We start from the raw sequence: 26,791 nt of genomic DNA on the forward strand, positions 1-26,791 counted from the left end.
TATGCAGAGAATACAAATTTAATTATGCAACAATTTACATCCATTTGACAGGTATATAGCTTGGATTCAAAGTTTAAGAAAAATACTTGAGATACCTTCATGGGAAATTACAAAGAAAAGTGCACATTTTTCCAATGTTCACCTGAATTCCTGTTGGTCGACACAAGGCTTGCCCCAAAATTCCATAAATTGTTTCTCTGTCTTCTTCAGATGTGTTTTCTGGAAGTAGATTTTGAACTTCTGTCTTTTCTCTGGCCAGAAGTGGGACACCTTCACCCTGACTGTATCAAAGGACAACCACAGACTGATCACAAATCACAGATTCCATACTGAACATTTTTTTAAAAATAATTTTTCTTTAGTACAAATAAGTGAACAACATTAATTTATGGAATAAAATTATAAATTTTGCTCTGCACATAGTTCCTGTTAACAAAACAGACTTCAAGTCATCTTGTATTTCCAAATCCCCAGTGAAAGCTTCGTGGGATGATACAACAGAGGAAGACCATTTGATACATCATGCCACTGCTGGCTTTTTGAAAGATGCATTTAAATAGTCCAATCTACCTGCCTCTCCAGTGCCAAAATTTTCTTCATACATTTATTCAGTTAACATGTTTTAACGCTTGCATACATGCTTAGGCAGTGCATTGGAATCCTAATTCAATGTCTAAAATATTCCCTTCACGTGTCTGGTTCCTTTAACTACCCTAATTTAATTTGTGTACCCTGGCTACCAATTCCTTTGCCACTAAAATGCACATAACCCTGAGTAACCTATAACATGCCTCTAACTTCTCTGCCCTCAGAATAACAACTCTAGTTTCTTTAAATAACTGAAGCTTGTGCTCCCATTCAAGTGAATCAATTCTGCACCTTCAAAATTATATATTCATTGAGGGAAACAATCCAGAATAGACATATTTGTGGAATGAAAACTATGTAAACCAGTTGCTATAATTATACTTTCTCCAACTGCCCCCACCCTTCACCCCGAAGTTTGGAACATTAGTTCCTCAGGCAGAATTGCAGACACATCTTCAACTAATTCTGCTTCTACACAATGATCAATTAAGAAGTTCTTACATAATCAAGTATGTGACATATGGGAATTTAAAATTATTCCCCACTCCCAATCCATTTGGATGTAATTGGGAGATCAAATACTTTAAAAACAATCACTCACACACTTACCTAGCATTATCAACCACCTTCCTGCCCCATCTGTACGCCCAGCTAGCCAATGCTGCCCAGGATTTGGCTATTTCAGGTGCTTGAACTGCTGAAAGGTGATACAGCTGCCCTAAAATGAAGTCCGGTTCTCCAACCCCAATATTCACTGAAAATGGACCAAATTAATATTAGTTTTAAGAGGGTACAAATCCCTTGCTCATTGGTGTGAAATTACTGTCAGCATACTCACCTGTTGATTCAACCACCATTTTGGGACAAGCTGCTTCCTCTATTAAACCAGGAGGGGTCAGCTCAGCCAAAGTATGTATGTTTTTTGCCAGGGTTGGCAGGCCAGAAATAGATTTTTGCTGCTGAGCTCTGAAGACTTGTTTCAGCTGAATAGACATCTCTTTCCATTCTGCCTGAATCCACTTGGTCAATGTGAGTATCGACTTGGCAACTGCAGATTCTGCTTTGGCAGATTTGCAATATGCTATGGCACAAGAACTCAACATTTCCATGGCATATGTAGAATGACCTATTGACATTGATCAAATGTTTCAAATATTTAGTTTATCAATAGAGTATAATGTACTTTCAAAATAATTTTCACTGAAGCTCAGAACAGGCTTAAATTTAAAATATTGTATATTTTATTTCACATAGATAGGAAAGTGTAGATTTAAGCAATATTGGTTCCTGGTGCACCATCCCACAGCCCCAGAGTACAGAAAGCCAAGTACTTCTCTACAGAACCATTCCACCTCATTAGGGAGTTTAGGGACAGGGGAAGGTTGGTATTTATTAACCTAGCTGCTGTAAAAACCATTCCTAACAGCCAGTCAGGAGGACTAGCGAAAGCCAGATAGCACAATGTCTTGTGAGAGTGTGCACAGCCTTCCAAGAAAAGTTCAGGTAATTTTCATATCCTAAAGAGGAATGACAGAATGAAAATAGTTCTCTTGGACTTTTCTTCAGCAGAATACGACTGAAAGTAGTAATATACAATGAAGGGAAAGATAATGAATGTATACATTGGAAAATATTAATATATATCAAAATATTTTCTTCAGTTACCTGCAGTGTACAACAGCTTTGATTTCTCAATATCAAGTTCTGGTCCCCACTTTTCGTTAATAGTGCCATGCAATGACATCTGTTTGAACAGATGGACTAAATCTCGCATTGTGTTAGCCTCGCTCAACGAAGTCTTACTGCACTGCTCAAGAAGTCTGGTGGCCAAAAGGACATTCCCTTGTTTACGAGCAAATTTAACTGCTGTGAGCCCGAGTTCCATGAGATGCCCATTAACTGAAGTACTGGAACCTGGACAAAGAATATTTTAATGCATTTTTACATTTTCAGATATGAATACATATTTTACATTTAAACAGCATATTTTTCAAATAGATTACTTTAAACATTCTTAAAAATACACTTGGTTTAAATTTTTTTTAAAAACAGTATAATTTTTGTTCCTTAGATTTCCAATCATTTAGAAGAACTTCCAAGTGAAAGATATTCTGTGAGACTTCACCTCATATCACAAATAATTTAACTGGGATTGCATTGGATTCAGCTAGTGAGAACAAAATAGCCATTTACCCAGTGGAAGGAGGTAAAATGAGATAAGGGGGAGTAACAAGAACATTTAGCAAAAACAGAAGTCTTTTTTGTTCATTTTAAATTACTTGTTATGGTAAATTTCTTACCTTTCATCTTTTCAGCTATTCGAGCTTGGTACACAGTGTATCTTAAAGCCTGAAGCCATGGGCGAACATCATGTTGTTTGCACGATTGCAGAGCTTCACTATAGAGTGGCAAAAGACAGTCCTACACAAATAATTTTGATAATTAATTATAAATTACATAATTCCACATATGTACAAAATTCAGTCATTCCCAGTTATGGGTGCATTCAAATCACAACTGGAACCCTGCTGTGGTCTTTTCTTTATGCGATGCTGCAGTTGTAGTCAAGGGACCTTCACAGTCAAGATCTGTTTTGACATCAGTGAGTGAAACTCACTGGAGAAGTGAATTAAGGTTCTGAGTTTTCTCCATATTAGCAATGAATCCCTAAACCAATTTGCACTGCACTATGCTCTGCATTTGAGACAAGAATTGAAACATCTGCCCGAGGAGTCCAACTGAATGACTAATATGAATTGATATTTTAAGAGTCAAACAAAACAGGCAACTCTAAACAGTCCTATGATTGCATCTGTGCCATGTGATCCTATTTGACAAGTCTTTTCTCAAATTCTACCTCCTGGAAAATTAGAAAGCTTACCTCAGTGGACAGCTTGTTTGTCACAGTATTCTCAAGTGCAGTGGAACAGTACAGCTGTAGCGTGCTCATCATTGGCAGAGATCCTGCCATCGATAAAGTGGATAGTCTCAATGGCCCCACAGCAATCCGAGCCATCTGTTTCAGATACTTGACTGTATACCTAATTTACAAATATGCATTCAAAATTCAATTATAGGTTTTACTCTTGGGAAAATAATTTCTATCAGTTCTTAACATAGATTAAAAAAATTCCCAGTTCCTAATTCATCCTAGTTTACAGCAGCTTCCAAACGGGAATGAAGAGCACCACTGTTGTCAATCAGAACATGTCTGGAATTTATAATGATAAATGAGAGATTTTTTTAAAAATGCATCAGCATATATGACGTTTACCAAACTAATTATCTGAATCCCAAAATCAAGTCAAATTTGATTATTGATTATGAAAACCTTCAAGTCATAAAAATTGGGGGTTCTGGTGCTATCCTATGCTATTTTAAACAGAAGGTGAAGCACATGTAACATAAGCAACTAAGGTTTTAATATCACGATGCATCAAGATGATCACCAAATTGTTTAGACCCAGAGGGTCATAAAGAGTTCAGTTAAATGCAGCCCAGTAATTTTGAGCTAAAGCTTTCCAGAAGACATTCAATGGCTCCAATTACTACTAAATGTGAAGTTCAGAGAAAAATCAAAATTACAATTTGCCAGCCTTCTGAGAAACATAATCTTTAAAACAAAAATCACATTTATGGCATTTTTAACTCAACTGCAATGTTTTATCCAACATCATCAAGTACCACTGTGCAAGATCCCAAAAGGTTTATTCTCAAAATTCAACATGGAAGTAAAATGTACAGAGCATCATCAAATGCACTTACTCGGTGCTATTCTGGAGCTTTTTTTCCTGTTCTGTTTGTTCAATAGTTGAAGAAAAGCACACTGCACTTCTCAGGAGTTGAACCTCAATGGCTTTTTGAAGTTCCCTCGGGTCAGGACTCATCACATTTGGAAGCAGCTTCTTCATGTCTAAAAAGAATTTTCAATAATTATTGTATTTTTAACTCAAGGAAAAAACAGCTCAATCTGGAGAAGATAAACACATCCAGGAATCAATTACAAATTTGGAGAAGAGGAAAATAAAATCAGATTTTAAAAACAACTTTTAGATGTCCTCAATAAGTGTAACGACCAGAAATCCAGTAAGTGGTAACATATATGAAGTTGCTCTCTTTTCAGATGAGAATAGTTTATAATGAAAGACAAGAGAGATTTGAAGGAACTACAGCAGAGAAAGTTAAATGTGAAATCTGGGGCATTCACACAGGATCAAAAGGAAGTTTTTTTTTAAAAAATGGGAAGCAATTCGGGGCAAAGGAATTTAGGTGTCATTGTGTTGTGTTTACATGCAGGATGATTATTCAGATTAAGTAATAAAAAGTAAACTATTCTGGAATTTCTGTGCACAAATAAGGTGTAATACCTATCAGTTTATCAACTGGATAGAAAAAAATGAAGCAATAATTTCAAAACTTTTATAAATTACTAAATTTATTGATTCTTAACCATTCAAGTGCAGACTTTGGTTTAATAAAGGCAACTCACCAGGTAGAAAAGTGAGAAAAGGAATCATACTCTATAAAGGGAGGCCACTCTTATGCCTTTATCACAAACTATTAGAACATTTGTATTAGAATATATTAATTAAAAAGTGAAGTGATGCTTCAGTTAAAAAATCCTTGGTCAAACCCAGTCAGGAGTATGGTGTGCAGGGTTAGGCACTGGACCTCAAACATTGCCCTTGAATTGTATACTGTGCAAATGATAGTGGCCAAAAAGGTTAAATCAAGGGGACATGTTGAATAAGATAGGATTGTAATCACTTGCATTCAGCACATTGAACTAAGTACAGCAATTAAAATCAAAGAGGCTCGATAGAATATTGATGCTGCATATGGAATTTCCAGAAATGAAATCAATAATTTGAAAGGTAAGATTACTAAAGGATATGGAAAAGGTGGGTAAACCACAATCTAAGTTAATTACATAACATGTTTAAGTTCGTTTGTATGTTATGAATGATACTACCTAAATTCTACAGACAAAGTTGTTATTCTGACATACCTAACTTTTCTTTAGCAGCTCCATTTATAAAATTGATATCTTCTCCAGGTAATAATTCCAGCTGTTCTTGACATGCAGAAAAATCGCCACATTCAAAACTACCGAGTGCTCTGTAACAAAAATAATCAGGATGTTAGATTTCCTCCTCAGGACTGCAGATTGATCCTCAGCCTTGCTTGATTTAAAATGTACAAATTCTTAAAATAAAAACTATTTACTGTTTTAATTACAACGCCTTATCATGTAGAAAAACATCACAACACTTCAAAGTTTGACACCAAGCCACAAAAAGATATTTGGACTATTTTTGGTCACCTCCCTAAGTGATGGATACTAAGAAGCATCTTATGAGGAGAAGAGGTAGCCAAATGAGAAGGCATAAGGTGGGAATTTCAAAGGGCCTTGGCAGCTATTGGTGTGACCGTTTACATTCAGGCTTAGTGTTCTGGTTAAATAATAAAATACTTATTCTGGAATTTCTCACAAAAAAGTTCTAAGTGTAATAACTCCCAGTTTATCAACTGGGCAGAAAAAAAATAAGCCACTGTTTTCAAACCTCAAACTTTAAGAGCAGATTTTGGGTTAGCAGCAATTAATCCCTGGGAAGCTCCTCTTGAAGGCTGTAATTCATACTGGTGTATGATTCAATGAGCACCAGCTGAGGTTCCAATATCAATTCTAGTCTGCAACTAATGCAATTCACTCCACATGCCATTTAAGAAATGTTCAAGTACCTACATATTCCAACAACATTAAAGCTTTAGTGCTTAATATCTATGCTCAACTATCAACCACATTGTGACCTAAGATGTTCCAGTGATAGCTACAGCATTGGCACATAAACAACAATGTGCAAAACTTGCTTAGAATGGCCCATCTTTAAAAACCAGGATTAATACAACTTGCCTAAAACTATGCAATCAGCGTACCCCCCACCCCCCAGCAAAGAGATGAAATGAATCATCCAACAGTGCTATCAAGTGGCTTCTACTCACTAGTTACCTATTAACCAATGCTCACTTTGCATTTTGCCATATACTCTTGGTTCCAGGTATGAAAGCCAAATCCAAGCAACAGAAAACCTGAATTCTAGTGGTGACAAGAAAGACTGCCAACAAAGCAATATTTAACTCGAGCATAGTGAGGAGGAAATCCACCAAAACAAATGCTTCAGAATTTTTTTGGGTTGTGTGGGGGCAGAAATGGTAGAAATATTTTCAATAGATGGCAACATAATTGGCACGAAGAAACATAACTGTGGCTGAACATCAAACATTCTGTCCCTGGAATTCCAAACTGCAGTGAAACAACTTGCCAATGTGACTGCAGCAGCATCTCTAAACCCAGGAACTCCAACAACTAGGAAGGCGCCAAGCACCACTTTCAAAATTTTCCTTTATGTTTAGTTGTACATCAGTGTTTCTCTGCTTTCACTAGGCCAGTCTCCTGGAATTCCTTACCTTCTTCAGGACTGGGAAACATTGTCAGATTGTGACCAAACTGACTACTGTAATACAAAGATGAATCACCTTAAGTGGAATTAGGGCTGAGCAATTAACAAGAGGATCTTATCAGTGACACCATGAGACCCAAAACATTACAAGGCTATAAGAGCAAAGGAGGATTATCAAGAAGCCAGACCATTTGCCAATACTGACTGGCCACCTCCTGTGCTATGCAGTCCTAGTATTTGATCAAAGCTTTGCCATCATTCCAAAGCCAGAGTAGAGATGTTCAGTGAGATTGCAGTACTCAGATAATGCAGGCAAATCCTGGTCAGCATATGGGGTTAGCTATGTAGTTGTAAATACCATGGGTACCAGCAATGACATTTTCCAATAGAACATAATCACCTTCCTATGACATTTAATATTTTTCCCCCAAAGACAATCAAATCATAGGAAAGTGTAGAGAGAAGGTAGGGTTGTCACCTCTGACTGGAAACTCAACTAAATGAATTCCACAGGCCCAACAGGACAGAGGCTAGATATCCTGTGTTAAGCAGCCCAGGTCTACAATTCATAGATGTGCAAAACGGAACCATTCAAAAGCACGATCCAAAACAAAGTGGTCATCTTCAGCCCTTCATTAGTTGACACTCACATCCCACCACCAAAGCATGTCAGAATGCAGCAATACACAATACAGAGGAGTGATTCACCATGTTTCAGCATCTAACAAACCCCTGACCTTCATCACCTTAATGCTCAAGAACACCATCGACCTCTCTAGGACACACCCTGCTAGTCATCATCAATGGATTACAATCCAAGAATTTAATAATAAAATTAAGAAACTTCAAGTGCACACTTCAAATTGGTAGCAACCATCACCTTCTCAAAAGCAACTAGGGATGGACAAACAACAGCAATAGCCAAGTGAATGTACACAAGACTCCTAAAAGGTAGAAATGCATGTTCCAGGATGCCAGCAACTTCTCCTAAAAGTAAAACTTTAAAAAATGTATACAGCACGGTAACAGGCCCTTCCAGCCCAATGAGCCTATGCTACCCGATCATACTCAGTAACAATGGATCTCAAGGTAACCAAAATAATAAAAGGAATTTAAAATATCAATGTCTATCAGATGGCAAATAACTTGATTTTAGTTATATAACTAATATTCTTCCAAATAGAGTGGAGATGTTCTTTAGAAAACTTGCCTGTCCAGATACAAGCATCTTGCCGGAAGATATACATTTTATGCAAATTAGATATTACAGTATAATCCTTCTAACCTGATGTAGTTCAAATCAGCCTTCAGGTGGATGGATGATCCATTCGTACCCTTCTTCAAAGCTAATATACTATTTTGCCATTCCTCCACAGCTGGCCAGTCAGCTAATGAAATGTAACACTCACAAGCTTTGTTTGCCAAATAATTCACAACTTCAGGAGAAGTATCACTTTGCTTTGTAAGAACAGTCTTCTTGCTTTCAGCTATAAATAAAAAAAGTTATATATTAGTGACTTATTATATGTTAGTTTTTGTTAGGGTTTTTAGTGTAAGGTTTAGATTTTTTAATAAGTTTTTTAAGTAGTCGAGTGGGGGCTGGACTGCGCAGGCGCGGTGCGGGCAGCTTAAAAAGGAGAGAAAAAAAACTTCGGAGGACTCGGGCTTCAGTTCAGAGGACTTCGGAGCAGCTAAGTGTTTTCTCTGTTTATCACTTTTATTAGGGTTTTTTGGTGTAAGGGTTAGTTTTTCTTAGGGTTTTTAGTGTAAGGTTTAGATTTTTTAATTTTTTTAAGTAGTCGAGTGGGGGCTGGACTGCGCAGGCGCGGCGCGGGCAGCTTAAAAAGCAAACAGCCTAGAGAGCAGGCAGCGTCGGAGCGGGCAGCGGAGTGAGTAGCAGCAGAGTGTTCTGGGCTTTGGCGTGAAGGGGCAAGGAGGGTAAGTAGCTGGTAAGTAGGTAAAGGCAAGGTTTAGCTTTTGGTCATTATAGATTTGTAGGTGGGACTAACTAGGGGAAAAAAAAGGTAGTCAGATGGAGGACATGGTGGTGTGCTGCAGCTGTTTGATGTGGGAACTCGTGGACCTTGCTGCGGTCCAAGATGGCCACATCTGCAGTAAGTGCTTGAGGCTGGATGAACTTCGGCTCAGAGTTGATGAGCTGGAGTCGCAGCTACAAACACTGCGCAGCATAAGGGAGGGAGAGAGTTATGTAGACACGGTGCATCAGGTGACAGTCACCCCCCTTAGGGTAGGTACATCTGAGGTTAAGGAGGCAGATAGAATGGTGACGGTCAGGGGAGGGAAGAGGAAGAAGTAGTCAGGCAGGCAGACAGGACAGAGAGCCCCGGAGGCTGTTCCCGTCAGTAACAAGTTTTCTGCCTTGGAAGCTGTTGAGGGGGATGACCTGCAGGGGCCTAGCTGCAGTTACCAGGTCTCTGGCACTGGGACTGGTACTGCTGCTCAGAAGGGAAGGGTGGGAAAGAGACATGCGGTAGTGATAGGGGACTCGATAGTCAGGGAAACAGACAGGAGCTTCTGTGGCAGTGAGCATGAATCCCGGATGGTATGTTGCCTCCCAGGTGCCAGGGTCCGGGATGTCACTGATCGGGTCCACAGAATTCTTGAGTGGGAGGGACAGCAGCCAGAAGTTGTGGTCCATATTGGCACCAATGACATAGGTAGGAAGGGGGATGAGGTCCTGAAGAGTGAGTTCAGGGAGCTAGGCAGAAAATTGAGGAACAGGACCTCAAGGGTAGCAATCTCGGGATTGCTGCCAGTGCCACGTGATAGTGAAGGTAGGAATAGGAGGAGGTGGCAGATAAATGTGTGGCTGAGAAGTTGGTGCAGGAGGGAGGGTTTTAGATTTCTGGATCATTGGGATCTCTTCTCGGGAAGGTGGGACCTGTACAGAGAGGACGGGTTACACCCGAACCAGAAGGGGGCCAATATCCTTGCGGCGAGATTTGCTAGGGTGGTACAGGAGGGTTTAAACTAGTTTGTGAGGGGGAAGGGAACCGGAGGAGTAGGTCAGAGGAAGAAGGGAATGGGGAAAAGTTAGATCAAACAGGTAGAGAGGCTTTGGGGAAGGAGAAGCAGAACACAGGCTGTAAAAGTAGTAAGGTAGATGGACTGAAGTGTGTTTACTTAAATGCAAGAAGTGTCAGGAATAAGGGGGATGAACTGAGGGCTTGGATAAGTATGGGGGACTCTGATATCGTGGCTATTACTGAGACGTGGCTGACGTCAGGAGAGGAGTGGATATTGAATATTCCTGGTTTTCGGTGTTTTAAGAGGGATAGGGAAGGGGGGGAGAAGAGGTGGAGGGGTGGCGATACTGGTCAGGGACACTGTTACGGCTGTGGAAAAGATGGATGTTGTAGAAGGATCATCTCTAGAGTCCATATGGGTGGAGTTAAGGAACAAGAAAGGAGCAGTTACTCTACTAGGAGTATTCTATAGGCCCCCCGGTAGCAGTAGAGATATAGAGGAGCAGATTGACAGGCAGTGTTTGGAGAGAAGCAGAAATAACAGGGTTGTTATAATGGGAGACTTCAACTTCCCAAATATAGACTGGAACCTGCTTAGTGCCAAAGGTTTAGATGGGACAGAATTTGTTAAATGTGTCCAGGAGGGATTCCTGACGCAGTATGTTGACGGGCTGACTAGAGGGAATGCCATGTTAGATCTAGTCTTAGGAAATGAACCAGGACAGGTGAAGGATCTATTGGTGGGTGAGCATTTGGGGGACAGTGACCATTGCTCCATAACCTTTAAAATTGTCATGGACAGGGACAGGTGCAGAGAGGACAAGAGGTTTTTCAATTGGGGAAGGGCGAACTACGAGGCTATAAGGAGAGAACTTGAGAGTGTAAATTGGGATGTCCTTTTTGAAGGAAAATGTACCATGGGGATGTGGTCGATATTCAAGGATCTTATGCAGGATGTTAGGGATAAATATGTCCCGGTGAGGCAGAGAAGGAATGGCAGGGTGAAGGAACCGTGGGTGACGAGAGAGGTGGAACGACTTGTTAGGGAGAAGGTGGTAACATACGTGAGGTATAAGCAGCAAGGTTCAGACAGGGCCCGTGAGGAATATAGGGTAGCGAGGAAGGAACTTAAGAAAGGGCTGAGGAGAGCTAGAAGGGGACATGAAAAGGCTTTGGCTAGTAGGGTTAAAGAAAATCCCAAGGCCTTTTTCAAGTACGTGAAGGGTAGGAGGATGGCTAGGGTAAAGGTAGGTCCGATTTAGGACAAAGGTGGGAGAATTTGCCTGGAGGCGGCGGAAGTGGGAGAAGTTCTCAATGAGTACTTCTCTTCGGTATTCACCAGGGAGAGGGGTCTTGATGATGCGGGAGGGAGTGCTGGTAGGGGTAATGTTCTTGAGGTTGTTGATATCAAGAGAGAGGATGTGTTGAAGTTGTTAAATAATATTAAGACAGATAAATCTCCGGGGCCTGACGGGATTTTCCTCAGGCTGCTTCGAGAGGCTAGGGAGGAGATTGCTGAACCGCTGGTAAGGATCTTTGAGTCCTCGTTGTCTACGGGGGTGGTGCCGGAGGATTGGAGGATTGCGAATGTGGTCCCCTTGTTCAAAAAAGGTAATAGGGATAGGCCAGGGAATTATAGACCGGTGAGTCTCACGTCTGTGGTGGGTAAGCTGTTAGAAAGGATTCTAAGGGATAGGATTTACGAACACCTAGAGAATCATGGACTGATTAGGGACAGCCAGCATGGCTTTGTGAAGGGAAGACCTTGCCTCACAAGCCTGATAGAGTTCTTTGAGGAGGTGACCAGGAAGATTGATGAGGGCAGTGTGGTGGATGTGGTTTACATGGATTTTAGTAAGGCATTTGATAAGGTTCCTCATGGTAGGCTTCTTCAGAAGGTCAGAGGCCGAGGGATCCAAGGAAGCTTGGCTGTGTGGATTAGGAATTGGCTTGCATTGTAGAAAGCAGAGGGTTGTGGTGGAAGGAGCGCCCTCGGATTGGAAGGCAGTGACTAGTGGTGTCCCGCAGGGATCGGTTCTGGGACCTCTACTTTTTGTGATATTTATAGATGACTTAGATGAGGGGGTGGAGGGCTGGGTTAGTAAGTTTGCAGACGACACTAAGATAGGCGGTGTTGTGGATAGCGTGGAGGGCTGTCGGAGCTTACAGAGGGATATTGATAGGATGCAGAGCTGGGCTGACAAGTGGCAGATGGAGTTCAATCCGGAGAAGTGTGAGGTGGTACACTTTGGAAGGACAAACTCCAGGGCAGAGTACAGGGTAAACGGCAAGGTACTTGGCAGTGTGGAGGAGCAGAGGGATCTGGGGGTTCATATTCACAGTTCGTTGAAAGTTCCCTCACAGGTGGAAAGAGCAGTTAAGAAGGCCAATGGGATGTTGGCTTTCATAAGTCGTGGGATTGAGTTTAAGAGCCGCGAGGTTATGATGCAGCTTTACAAAACTCTAGTTAGGCCACATTTAGAGTACTGTGTTCAGTTCTGGTCGCCTCATTATAGGAAGGATGTGGAGGCATTGGAGAGGGTGCAGAGGAGATTTACCAGGATGCTGCCTGGATTGGAGGTATTGAATATGAGGAGAGACTTAAGGTGCTAGGGCTTTATTCACTGGAAAGGAGGAGGATGAGAGGAGACATGATAGAGGTATATAAAATGTTGAGAGGAATAGATAGAGTAGACAGTCAGCGCCTCCTTCCCAGGGCAACCAAAGCTCAAGACGAGAGGTCAAGGGCTTTAAGGTTATGGGTGGGAGGTTCAGGGGAGATGTCAGAGGGAGGTTTTTCACCCAAAGAGTGGTTGGTGGCATGGAATGCACTGCCTGGGGTGGTGGTGGAGGCAGATACATTGAACAGGTTCAAGAGCTTGTTGGATAGGCATATGGAGGAACGTGAGATAGAGGGATATGCGGGAGGAAGGGGTTAGGTAGTGTGAGGGTGGTCTGATGGACGGCACGACACGGTGGGCCGAAGGGCCTGTTTTGTGCTGTATGGTTCTATGGTTCTATGGACTGTGCAAAGTTGTAGCCAATTTTTAAGTCCAATGGCTCACTTACATGTTTTCTCATCCTAAACCACCAATAATGTATGGATAAATAAGCTTCCTTCCCACATGATTAAAAAAAATATTCAATTTTCCTGGCCAGGTCATAACAGTGAACTGCCATTTTTGGTTGCATCTTACAATTTAAGCTGAAGGCAAACTACTTAGGATCAGGGTTAGGCTACACTCAAGCACTGCATTTAGCCCTGATCCTTGGATAAAAGACCAACGGAGCATATACAAGTTAAAGGAATAAACTAAAAAGAACCAAGTGAGATTCTTCAAGCTTGAGATGGGAAAAATGACAGCTTAGTAGGTCTTTGTGTACATTGTTTCCTTAGTTGAAGAACAAAACAGAAATATTCAAGTTCTGATAATGATTCCTTTAACTATTAAAGTACGAGTTGACAGCAAGATAGAAGAGGCAGAGGGAGTGCAGGAACGAGTGTCCAAGCAGGATAACTCAATCAAAATGACTAACAAAGTAAATTAACAACACTTCCAGTATTACAATAATAAATTCAAATCAAAAACTGCAGATTCTGGAAAATCAGAAGTACAAACAGCAAAACACTCAGCAAGTCAGGCAGCATCTGCAGAAAGAGAATCAGAGTTAATGCTACAGGTCAAAGACCCCTCCTCAGAACAGTACTAAGTTTATGGTTGTGAAAGCTTTGGATAGATATCATTATCTACTGAAGGAACAAGTAATAAAGGATACCCAAGCTGAAAGAAAACTATGAACTTCTTATAGCAGCTTTTCACAAACACAAGATGCCCCTAAACATCTTTATAGCCCATTAATTGTTTTTGAAAATGTTCCCAAATCAACATTTCTATTGGTCATACATTACAAATCATTTGTCATATTGGTCATTTTCAGATTTATGATACAAACAGACTGGTTATCCAGCCCAAAGTTATGATACTTAAGCTCGGCACAAGAATATTGCACGAACACTTCCATTAATTATTCAAGTTTTAAGTAAAAGATAATTACTAGACACTGAAATCATTCATACTCACCATTCCCTCCATGCTTAGGGCTGGCAAAATTACCACCACTACTGCTGTTAGATACTTTGAGAAGGGATTTGTCAAGGCCTTTAATGGAGCAGTCTACCCCAGTCATGGCACACAGCTGTTCCTGATATTCACTTGCTGCCTTTTCAAATCTGAAGCAATAGAATGCATAAGAAATATTGCAGTTTCAAATATTATTTCAAACAGAATTCTGCAGAAAATAAAATACTGAATTATCCCTGGCAGAGCAACATTACAGGAAAATCAAGGTGGTAAAGCCACCTGACATTCCTTGATACCATCATGTTTCTTTCAAATCAAAAGAGGCAACCTCAATAGGAGGCAATGAAATCACCAAACTAGTCTTATCCCTTCTTTGTCACAAATAGCCTTCAAATCTAAGTTATTACAAATAACACAAGAGAATTCTCAGCATATTCTGTGATTTTAACAAGTGATATTGCAGCCTGTTAAAAATACGTATGGAAAAATTGCGTGAAAGCTACCAAATGTCTGAAATAAAATGTTGCAACTTTGGCCGAGGCCATAAATGTATTAAAACCTTGGCAGGTATTAAAACTGCCAAGAAATTCACTGATTCTGTTTTGGGTCTGAAGCGTGGCAAAAATGAAACAGCAGTTAGTTCCTACACTCCCAATCTCCCTTCCTATTCTTAGAAAATACCTACTGAAATGCACTAGAGCATGGCTTTGTACACTTCCAGTAATCTTTAAAGCAGATTAATCAAACTTCACTTCGCTGAAAGGCCTTCCACGTGACTCTCACAGCCTGCTAATTCCAAAACTGTATCCCACTTTCCTTAGCTTGGTTGATAAGTCTTCCAGACTTTGTCAATTTTGCAGATTAGACTCAGAGAACCATCTATGGTTGACAACAATGGGAAAATCAGATTTGTGCAAGTTTGAACTAACAGTTTGTAAGTGTTTTAAAAAGTGATCCCAGCTAGTCAGCAGCTCCCAGATGTTTAAACTGAGGGCTAGTGTTAGGAGGAATAACAATTCCAACGAAGCCAGACAAAAAATTAGTTTACAAAATGCACAATTTGTACCTTCCTTCAGCCTGCTGTGCCACAGAGTTTATCCACAGAAGATTCTTTGCCAGGATTGCAGAAGACCAGACAGCCATCCCCTGTATAGCTTCAGGACAATTCAGTTCACACAGTGCTTCAACGATCATCATGACAGTCACCTCAATTTCATTTCCCTTAAAATTAATCACAACAGTTGTAAACCATATGACATGGCCATTGGATGCATGAATACAAAAAAAATATACTTAGTTTTTTTTGAAATGCAGTTAAATATCCTATTAAAAGTTTAACTTCTTTCAAAAAAAAATAATCATTTTCACTTGAGAACAAAAACATTTCAGTTTGATTTTATTATCAAGTTAATAAATTGTCAGCATCTCAAATTAGTGATAGGTAGTCTTGGACTTGAATTTTTATTTGTAACATTTAGGTTACATGAAACTGCACAAAAGAGTGATTTTACAGAAAGTAGTGTTCAGTACTGATGCTCAACATGGTATATTTGATCAATCAATCATTAGATCAATCCCAGTGCTATAACTGAACTGAAATCAACTTGCCTAGGGGCATGACTAGTTCAGTAGCAAGCTTTCAGCCATGCAGAATGTTGATTCCCAAGCTATTTCTTGATATCAAAGTGAATCCATTTCAAAACCAACGTTTGTGATGGTAGAACTTGCAGGCAGTAGGACTGCATCAGTGTACATCCCATTGAAAATGGTGCAAACACACTGGTCTTGCCTCTTGCACTCATACACTTAACTCCACTAACATAGAAAATGAGGGACGTTCATGAGACCACTTCCAAATATTCTAATTGTATGTGGCAGAAGTCTTGGCTTTAACATGATCCGTTGCCTCTGGAGGCATTTAATTGCTTACATCACGCTGTTTCCACTGTTTGGTATGTTGCTTTGTGTTGGAGTATCACTAGGCTAGGAGCTTTTAGGTACATTTGGTGCTACCCTTGCAGTGCTATTGAACCAGGGTTGATTGATTTGTTTGTTAGGAATAGTAACAGGAAGGATATGCCAGCCACAAGGTTACAGACTGCAGTACAATACAATTTTGCTGCAGCCCCTCAGTATCTCAAGGATGCTCAATTTTCAGCTTCTACATGTGTCCTAAACCAGTACAATTGCAAAAAAATAACAAAAGCTGTGCTGACAGAAGACAGGACTAACAAAGACTATAGATAGTACTGGTAGGATTATCACAGAGAGGTATCTGCATCAGACATAACTATTGAATGGAGGTAAAAGAAAATTCCAGTACATTGTCTAAAAAGTATAATTCAGACCACAACAATGAGGTGGTTGTTTAACTAGCTTTTGGAACAGCTCTAAATTTTGGCACATTATCTAGGTTTTGATGAGGATTTTGCAGTGTTAATTTAGTTGCAGCATTTGTGTCCTAGGTTACCACTTACTTGTTCATTCAGAAATTCAAAGTTTTCTTTGCAATTCAATACAACCAAATGCCCTCCAAGCCCATTTCAAAGGGCAGTTAAAATTCAACCATGTTGTGCATCCATGTCACACATCAGAAAAGGAATAAAACAAAATCCAACTTGCTTTCGCCATTTTTAAAAAAATTATCTGCTGGTTACCTGACCACCTCTACTTATAATCACGTTTTTAATTTTAGGCTTCCCTCCACCCCCACCCCAAATTTAACTTACTGACTGCTATGATAGGATTTGAACACATTTCAAAGTTGTTGGCCTACACTGTGACAAATGTGCACTCTGTAATGTTTCAGAGAACAAGGTATAGTCAGAGATGGAGACACAAGAGACTGCAGATGCTGGAATCTGAAGCAACAAGCAATCTGCTGGAAGAGCTCAACAAGTCAAGCAGATTGTGTGCGTGTGCGCAAAATTGTTGATGGTTCGGGTTGGAACTCTGTATCAGGAGTCAGGTGATTGATGTTATTTATAAATGCACGTGAACCTGGGTGAGGAAGAATTAAAGACAGTTTGAAAGTTTTAGAAATGTGACTGTTTTCAGCATCAAAATAAGGCAATGCTCATTGACAGTTATTCCTACTCATCTATTGAATTGAAGAACTTTGTAAATTTCCTTTTAATATGTAGGATAGTGTACTACACCACTACAATTCTCTCTCATAATGGCTGCTTAACATAATTGATTAAATTGAGTTGCCCTCAAACTAACTCTTGCAGTAACATTACTTAATAGTACACTATGTTTTACGTGCAGCTTCTTGCCAATTTTAAGATTTTTTCCCCACTTACCTGAGTTGTATTACTGTTCTTCATCTCTGTCAGCAAATCAAACCCATGCCTGACAGTCACTGCTGGCTGCCCAGCCAGTAAGCCAACCCTCATTATAGCAACTCGAATTCGAGTTAACCAGTCTTGACAGGTCTGGCGATTTGTGTAGAAAAAAGTCCTAATAACCTGTAATGTATGATAATAGCACATAACTTAAATGACACAGCACTTTGGCAATAAATAAAAATACACCAACTTAAAACATAAAACATGGATATCGACCTTTGGTGGTGCCATAAGTGCATTAGCACATCCTTCATAGGCATTGTACATCAACTTTTCAAGATTTTCCAAAAATTGAAGAAGAAGAACAAGTCTTAATTGGTTGCTAGTGTGCCCATCATCATTGTCAGCTGTCGTCCACTGACTGATGTCTTGATCAGGGTTTAGAGTATGTGCAGCAAGACTCCTAATAATACCTGGAATTTTAAAAGCCAAAAGTTCTGCTATTAATGAATTCATCTTGTAGATAGAGATGTGATTTCTTAATAGTACATTCAACATCAACAACCCAATAAGCAGGTTGACCCATTTCTGTGTTGTATAAAACTTTGTTTATAGTTGCAGTTTACTCTTAAAAGATCAGATTCCCATTTGGTAACATCTTCATGTCAAAACCAGTAACTACCTGAAAAACTTTTCTTGACAAGAACTTTCAAGCAGCAGAGCTGCTGCAGGTATGAACAGCTAATGTTGCGCGATATTTAAACAGTATTTAATCAGCTTCCAGTCATCTACTGATGTATTTAGAGTGAGGCAAGATCAGAAGAAATACAGCAATAGGACAGTGGAAATGCCACCAATACCAGGGGTCAGGATTGAACTTGGGTCTCCAGAGGTGTGAGGTAGCAACTCTACTAGCTGTGCCACTGTGCTAATTACTCACTGCTGTCCTAATCTCATTCACTATTAAAAGTTGCTTTCTACCTATCCTTCCAAAATGTCAAGTACCCCAACATGGAGTTCCCAGCCTTGGTCACCTTGTAACCACAGATGTACTTGCATTGATCATATCCATTTATTTCTATTTGTGCCATTAATTCAAATATCTTGTTACCAGTTCCTTGTGCATTCATAAGCCTTTTAATTCTGTCTTTCTATCATTTCACCTCCTACCCCCCCCCCCCCCCCCCACCATTTTAAACCCTATCTGCAGTTGCATTCATACTTCATAGGAAGAAGCCTGCCATGTTTTTGAACACATTTGGCAATTGGTAATTGAAGTATTCAAGCCAATTTGTATTATGTTGATTCATCTAATCTGTTAATTAGCTTACAAACCACCAGAATATGTAACATTAAGAAAATGGACTTCCCACAGCAAACAAGATTGTAATATTGCAAATATATCTACTACCTTCAATTGTCTGGAATGTATCCTGTGCTCTGCCCAATGGTGTCCGTAGTTTTGAAAGCACTGTAAATTGTGCTGCTTCCCATACAGCCCACTGCCATAACACAGCCTCAGTTTTCAACAGGTTTCGCGGTATGGTCAACTGGTCACATTTGTCTAATCTCTGACAGCTATGATACAATCTCTCCAGCCAATGATCTTTGCTGAAAGGAATACAAAGAAGAACTTACACCAATTTCATGGAATATTAATCCATTATACAGCACTTACAAATATTACTGATTCTCTCAAAGTATTATGCAAAGTGAGACCAATACATACAAATCTTACAAAAAAAGAAAAGAGATGGAACTAGAATACTAAGTTAAAACTTTACCCAATTCTGTGGCAACTTCCATACAAAATGAAACTAATTAGATCAGAGAAATCTTGAGGGTGAAATGTGTTACTTGGAGCTTTGCTCATATGGCTACTTATAGCCAATGAGATCCCTTGCACCTCTGTGTGATTGCTGTTACTGTAAAAACAAAATACAGGCTATTTTATAATCAGTAGTCGATTTCTCCATCATGCATTAAACATAAATTTCATTAAAACTGCATGGTGCAGAGGCAACATTTTCAGAGAAATCAACTGTACTGGTTCTTAACAGCACCTCAAAGCTTCTCTGCACTCAAGACACCAAGAATTTTCATTTTAGCATCTCTAAACATGAACAGTTCTTTTGTTTCTTTTTGACTCTATGACTGGAAATACACAAAAATCAAATCTCTTTATTCACCTGTATAAAAAGGTTCTTGATAATCTAAAAGAATCATTATAACTAAACAAGTAGGTTTGCTCATTTCCCCAAAACTTTGTTCCTACAATGCCTGCTTCTAACCAGCTGGAACAAGGATGAATTGGAAGAGAGTTACGCAGGCTGAAACTGAGCACGAGTGAGAAAATGGGTTCATAACTGGCCTGGCTAGAACCAGTAAAGAGGCAATTTGATAAAGCAGAGATATGATAATTTTACCAGTTACTTTAATTCTTGCACATCGCATACGTTAACATTTCTCATTGGATAATCTAGTTATTTCAGGTGCTGAGCATTTCCAAAATTTTGGAGACACAAGACACTGCAGCTACTGGAACCTGGAGCAATAAACAATCTGCTGGAGGAACTCAGCAGGTTGAGCAGCATCTGTGGGGGGGTGGGGAAGGAATTATTGACGTTTCAGGTCGAAACCCTGATTCAGGAGAGTTTTTTTTCTTTCATTACCTTATTCCGAAGAATATTCCTGTATTGGAAACTGCCTACAAACTGATTTTGGGGGAAATGACTTGTGCACTGAACAGTCTCCTTCGGGTCTCCTTCATTGAAATCCATTCAATGATGAATTTCAGTTCATTACCTTACTTCTCCCATTTGCATCACCTCTAGACCAATCTGGTTTCTTATCCCATTACCATCCTCTTTTGCCTTGAAGTATCAATTTTGTTATCTACTCCCTCCTGATTTCCACCTCATTAGACCTTATTTTGTATTTATTTCCCTTCCTAAAGCTTGTTATCTCTAACTTTTCCCAATTCTGACAAAAAGTCAAACCCAAACTCATTTCTATTTGCACAGGTGCTGTAGAGCTGAGTACTTCTAGCATGTTTTCGTCTTAAATCTAATGGAAGGTTTTCTTTGCCAATTTTTATATTGTTGGTTGGTTCAAACTCCTAACAATCAAATAGAAAACACAGACATGCAACCGTAAAACTAAGTTGCAAAATCCTTAGTGTAAATGCAGGTCAAGTGAATAACTAGCAAGTAACTACAATTTAAACTGAAATATCACTGATTTAATTTGGATTGCAAGATTACTCAGTTCATTTTATGTATACAACTTATGAATTTTTAGATTTACTAGTCTAGTTACGTTTAAAACAATAACTAATACTTAATTATTAAAAGTCATCATACCTTAAAGCAACATCCAGAGGAATAGTCTTCAGAAGTTTTCCAAAAGCCTGCCGTACACGAACTCCACAATGGACTAACTGCACACGGCAAACATCAACACATCTACAAACAAAACCAATATTAACTTTAACTTGCAAACTTCACACTTGTCTTCTAAATAATCATACATCTGAATGTGAAAATAGTTGGGGGGGGGGGAAATCAAAATTATACCTTTGCAAAAGATCATTTGGCAAGGAAGTAGAAACAATTTGTAGGCTGCTGCATGCTTGTAAGCATATAGAAGCATCTTCGTGAACAGCTGTTTTTATAAAAGAAAAGCAGGATAAGAGTTTAAACTTTTAACAATGTGAAAAATAAGTTACTGATCAATAGAATTCTTACCATTTGATAACAATCCTTTACAAAACTTGTGAAAAGATGAGAGTGCAAATAAGGGAGCGTAAGTTTCCGACTTCTTCATTAAAATTGTTACTTCTAATGCCCATGTTAGTAATAATTTCCTGGCAAGATAAAAATAGGTTTTGAAAGTGAAAGCCAAAACACTTTTTTTTACTGCAAGCTACAAATTACAATGAAAATTTTTCTATTATTAAGTATACATTTGATCCTCATAGGAAAGCAAATCAGAAAAGGTGATTTACCTTGCATCACTATTCAAAATATCTTTACTGAGCAACGTTCCTAGAAGATTCAGTATGATAGCAAAGTGTTTTTTTGTTGCCATGGTGACAGTACTGATAACAGCACCATCAAACAGAGAGGGCGATGATGAACTAAGACTGCTAGATATGAAATGGTCATGCCTGCAAATAACAGAATGAAATTTTTTAAAATCTGAAACTGAATGGGATTTTTAAAATGCATCAAAATTGGCAGATTAGTTCTTGCCAGTCACATACTTAATGAGCAACTTTTATAAAAAATTTCGTAAAATTTCAAAAAGTGTAGTATAGCTAAACTCTATTTATCTATATAGCTTTAATGCAGAAAATGGTTATAACTTTGTATGAAGGTTCAGTGAATGCATGCCAAATGCCACATGAAGCTGGCAATTTTCTACTGTACGCAAGAAAAGTGAACAAACAGCTTAGTTTACCCTTTGGTCCTAAATTTTCAACATCCTCTTTTTTTTGCATGCCTTCATTTATTTTGCTGATCAATTCTCTCTCTCTCTAATACACTAACCTAATGTTTCCCAACCAACACACCAATTTCAGGTTACAATGAAACTCCCCATCACCCACAACATGTGGTGAATCTAATTCTCACAGAACATAATGGTTTGCAATAATCAAACAATGATGAAGAATGGATTGGACATTAAACCCAAGAATTCCCAACAACACTGGTTAAATTTTAAATTCAGCCAGAGGGAAAATATTTGAGGTAATTGTAAAGCAAAGACTTTAAGAGGATAACCCATAATTGCATATTTGCAAGAACCAGCCAATCAAAGCTCATCATACCTTGTACAATGGGAATATAAAGTGTACAGGACTCCATACTGGATGGCGGGATAATGAACAGCAAGGTTGGCATGTACAACTGTAAGATTATCGCTGAGAAGGGCAAACATAGTGGGGGAAAGAGCCCACATCTGTAAAGAAAAGCCACAAAGCACTATTGAAAATAATTCCACTTGCAACTCAAATATACAAGTTTCAAGTTGCAAATATATTATGTTGAAACTACAAACATGCACTTTTTCCCTATACAATATTAACTTAACTCACATATGAGCATACTTACACCAATCAAGGAATTTTTTGCATTTCCAATTGTAGTAAGGGCACTTAAGTCAAATAGTACTATAAACTCTGCACTCTCTTCTTTGAATGTAATATCCTTGAAAGCTTCATGGTGTATTTCTGAACAGACCGGAGGAAGTGCTAGGTCTTGAAGGAGGCTGTTCAGTGCACAAGTCATTTCCCCCAAAATCAGTTTGTAGGCAGTTTCTAATACAGGAATATTCTTCAGACTTAACACAGCTTGATAAACAAACTGTGCTGCTGATACAACCTGTATAGGAATGAATAGAAAGTTCTGTAAAATATTATTGCATAACTACATCTTTCTAAAACAAAAGCATTACATTTTTCATAAGTAATATTTGGCAGGAAAGCATTTCACCACATATATGAGTAAAAAATTCCAAGTAAAAGGGAATTGACAGATTGACTTCAACAAATTTAGGATTTTATCTTCATAATTCCATAAACAACAGCTTAAGTTTGTTGATCAGTCAACTTAGGCAAAGTATTTCAGGGATTCTCCCACTGTGCCCAAACTTGCACAGAAGGCAGAAGTACACAGGGAAAAGGGTTGTCTACCAAATTTACAGCAGCATGACAGGAGAAATCTCAAATAAAATTCACTCCTCTAATTTTGAAAGTCAACATAAAACTCAGTAATTTTGCAGTAGATTTGCCTTTGTATTATTAATAACTTAAGTGATCACAAACTATGTACTATTATCAAGTACACATTAAAACAAGACAGGAAACCAGTACCTTTTCCTACTCCAGTAACTCGGGTCTGTCTGTGCAAGTTGCTATCATTCTATGCTGAATGTGGCTTCACAAAATGTTAACTGGCTATTTGACACAATGCTCTAGAACACTTCTCACTTTTCTATCCCACAGGAAAATAAGATGTCAGTTAAGTGTTATCAAACACAATTATGGAACAATCGGGGCAGAATAACCTGATATTCAGTCCATTTTGAATGGTGTGGTTATTTCCAAGTCTCACACATTTGTCATACATCAATCAAGCTCAAAACTAATCTTAACACTGACTCAAAACATTTTTTTCCAATTATTTCTTATTAGTCATAATTAGACTAATTAGAAAATATGGTCCCAGCTTCACTGTTTCACTAGGGAAGATCATAGGTGTCATTTTTCTGAGCTACCAAATGTCCTCATGGCATTTTCCGTCATGCTGCAGCTGTCCATAATGCGCTCATGCATTCATCATGGAGTGCAACAGAGCAGATATCTGCTCCAGGCTATACAGCACTGGAGGATAGGAAAGATTGGTGAACGCAGCTTACACACTAGTGGTACAGCAGGGGTGGAGCTATTAGGATTTCTTTGCTGGGAGATGACATGGACTTGTTGGGCCAGATGGCCTCCTATGTGGAAGTAGTAAAGTGAGTGCAAACACAGCAGCCCCTTAGGGAGAAATCAGCTGCTGGAAAAGAAACTTTAGCCTTAATATTTTTCATTGACTTTTAATATGTGAACATGTTAAAGTGCTTTAAATTATTTTTATAAATATTTTTCATGTTAACTTTTTTGCTAAAAGCAGGTCCTAAGTTTTTGCTGACTGTAAATGTCAAAGATGAATTTAACAGCTGGTGAGCCTGGGGGCAGGGCCTCCCAGCTGTCAAAGCAACTCTGGGAACACAGCCAGCTGTCTGTGCCAAGGCAGCTTCTATGCTGCACCAAGCCAAGCCAAAGTTATGGGAGCCAGGCCACCAACAGATCATTCAGTTGATTCTAGTGCAGCCCAATGACAAATTGCCAGAAATTTCAGCACAATGGAAGATCTACCAAATAGTTAACAACATAACAAGACCATGAATGCTGAAAACCTGACAAAAGAATCGAAAAGCACAGGAAATGCTCAAGTCAGGCAGCATCTGTAGTGAGATAGCAGACCGATGTAAGAAACAGAAAGTTGTAATAATAGGGGATTTTTAACTCTCCACATATTGATTGGGACTCCCACACTGTGAAAGGGCTGGATGACTTGGAATTTGTCAACTGTGTTCAGGAAAGTTTTCTAAATCAATCTATAGAGGTACCAAGGAGAGAGAATGCAATACTTGATCTCCTATTAGGGAACCAGACAGGTCAGGTGACAGAAGTATGTGTAGGTGAGCATTTTGGGTCCAGTGACCATAATGTCATTAGTTTCAAGTTAATTATGGATAAGGATAGGTATGGTCCTCGAGCTGAGGTTCTAAATTGGAGAAAGGCCAATTTTGTGGAAATGAGAAAGGATCTAGGAAGAGTGGATTGGGATAAGTTGTTTTCTGGCAAGGATGTGTTCAGTAAGTGGAAGGCCTTCAAAGGTGAAATTTTAAGAGTGCAGAGTTTGCATCTTCCTGCCAGGATTAAAGGCAAAGTTAACAAGCATAGGGAACCTTGGTTTTCAAGAGATATTGACGATCCGGTTAAGAAAAAGAGAGAGGTGTATAGCAGGTATAGGCAACTAGGAACAAATGAGATACTTAAAGAGTATAGAAAATGTAAGAAAATACTAAGGAAGGAAATCAGGAAGGCAAAAAGACGACATGAGGTTGCTCTGGCAGATAATGTGAAAATAAACCCAAAGGGTTTCTACAAGTATATTAAAAGGATAGTAAGGGACAAAATTGGTCCCCTGGAAGATCAGAGTGGTGGGATTATGTGTGGAGCCTCAGGAGATTGGGGAGATCTTAAACAGTTTTCTTGCATCAGTATTTACTCAGGAAACTGGCATAGTGGATATGGAAGGAAGGGAAACAAGCAGTAGTGTCATGGAACATATAGAGATTAAAGAGGAGGAGGTGCTTGCTGCCTTACAGCGAATAAAGGTAGATAAATCCCCTGGGCCTGACAAGATATTTCCTCGGACCTTGAGAGAGACTGGTGTAGAAATTGCAGAGGCCCTGGCAGATATATTTAAAATGTCCTTAGCCATGGGTGCGATGCCAGATGACTGGGGGGTAGCTCATGTTGTTCCGTTGTTTAAAAAAGGCTCTAAAAGTAAACCAGGCCAGTGAGCCTGACATCAGTAGTAGGTAAATTATTGGAAGGTGTTCTGAGAGATCGGATATACAAGTATTTGGACAGCCAAGGGCTGATTAAAGGTAGTCAGCATGGCAGATTGTGTTTAATGAATCTTGTAGTTTTTCAAGGAGGTTACCAAGAAAGTAGATGAAGGAAAGGCTGTGGATGTTGTCTACATGGACTTTAGTAAAGCCTTTGACAAGGTCCCACATGGGAGGTTAGTTCAGAAGGTTCAAACACTAGGCATCCATGGAAAGGTTGTAAACTGGATTTGAAATTGGCTGTGTGGGAGAAGACAGAGTGGTAGTGGATGATTGTTTCTCAGACTGGAGGCCTGTGACTAGTGGTGTGCCTCAGGGATCTGTGCTGGGGCCATTGTTGTTTGTTGTCTATATCAATGATCTAGATGATGATGTGGTAAATTGGATCAGCAAGTTTGCTGATGACACTAAGATTGGAGGCGCTGTGGACAGCGAGAAAGGCTTTCAAAGCTTGCAGAGGGATCTGAACCAAATGGAAAAATGGGCCAGAAAGTGGCAGGTGGAATTTAATGCAGACAAGTGTGAGGTGTTGTGTTTTGGAAGGACAAATCAAGGTAGGACATACACAGTAAATGATAGGGTACTGAGGAGTGCGGAGGAACAAAGGGATCTGGGAGTTCAGATACGTAATTCCCTGAAAGTGGCACCACAGGTAGACAGGGTTGTAAAAAAGCCTTTTGATTTATGAATACCAGGATGCCAAAGTATTGAGTATAGGAGTTGGGATGTTATGGTGAGGTTGTATAAGACATTGGTGAGGCCAAATTTGGAGTATTGTGTGTAGTTCTGGTCACCTATCTATAGGAAGGATATCAGTAAGATTGAAAGAGTGCAGAGGAGATTTACTAGAATGTTGCTGGGTCTTCAGCAGTTGAGTTACAGGGAAAGATTGAACAGGTTAGGACTCTATTCCTTGGAGCACAGAAAAATGAGGGGAGATTTGATAGAGGTTTACAAAATTATGAGGGGTATAGACAGAATTAATGCAAGTTGGCTCTTTCCACCTAGATTAGGAGAGGTAAGTACAAGAGGACATGGCTTTAGGGTGAAAGGGGAAAGGTTCAGGGGGAACTTCTTCACTCAGAGAGTGGTGTGTGTGTGGAATGGGCTGCCATCTAATGTAATAAATGCAGGCTCACTCTTAAGAATAAATTGGATAGATACATGGACGGGAGAGGTCTGGAGGGTTATGGACT

At 39.4% G+C, this 26,791-nt stretch overlaps 1 protein-coding gene across 3 annotated transcripts in view; it reads right to left on the minus strand.

Moving 5' to 3' along the window:
• Positions 1–26,791, minus strand: part of smg1 (SMG1 nonsense mediated mRNA decay associated PI3K related kinase) — a 115,420-nt gene that overhangs the window by 48,544 nt on the left and 40,085 nt on the right. For 2 of the 3 annotated variants that reach the window (XM_052021035.1, XM_052021034.1), the window contains exons 13-33: positions 22,523–22,792; positions 22,240–22,370; positions 21,415–21,576; positions 21,155–21,273; positions 20,984–21,071; positions 20,771–20,872; positions 19,193–19,333; positions 18,820–19,019; positions 17,685–17,881; positions 17,424–17,588; positions 15,185–15,339; positions 14,119–14,267; positions 8,335–8,536; positions 5,597–5,706; positions 4,354–4,501; positions 3,470–3,629; positions 2,889–3,009; positions 2,254–2,502; positions 1,427–1,714; positions 1,198–1,342; positions 143–281 (exon numbers count right to left, since the gene is read on the minus strand). In XM_052021035.1, the coding sequence (XP_051876995.1) occupies positions 143–281; positions 1,198–1,342; positions 1,427–1,714; positions 2,254–2,502; positions 2,889–3,009; positions 3,470–3,629; positions 4,354–4,501; positions 5,597–5,706; positions 8,335–8,536; positions 14,119–14,267; positions 15,185–15,339; positions 17,424–17,588; positions 17,685–17,881; positions 18,820–19,019; positions 19,193–19,333; positions 20,771–20,872; positions 20,984–21,071; positions 21,155–21,273; positions 21,415–21,576; positions 22,240–22,370; positions 22,523–22,792 (3,441 nt within the window). The remainder of the gene's footprint in view (positions 1–142; positions 282–1,197; positions 1,343–1,426; positions 1,715–2,253; positions 2,503–2,888; positions 3,010–3,469; positions 3,630–4,353; positions 4,502–5,596; positions 5,707–8,334; positions 8,537–14,118; positions 14,268–15,184; positions 15,340–17,423; positions 17,589–17,684; positions 17,882–18,819; positions 19,020–19,192; positions 19,334–20,770; positions 20,873–20,983; positions 21,072–21,154; positions 21,274–21,414; positions 21,577–22,239; positions 22,371–22,522; positions 22,793–26,791) is intronic. The other variant, XM_052021036.1, reaches the window with a different exon arrangement.

Source organism: Pristis pectinata, chromosome 8 (assembly GCF_009764475.1).
Source record: "Pristis pectinata isolate sPriPec2 chromosome 8, sPriPec2.1.pri, whole genome shotgun sequence".
In the NCBI taxonomy this organism is placed as follows: Eukaryota; Metazoa; Chordata; class Chondrichthyes; order Rhinopristiformes; family Pristidae; genus Pristis; species Pristis pectinata.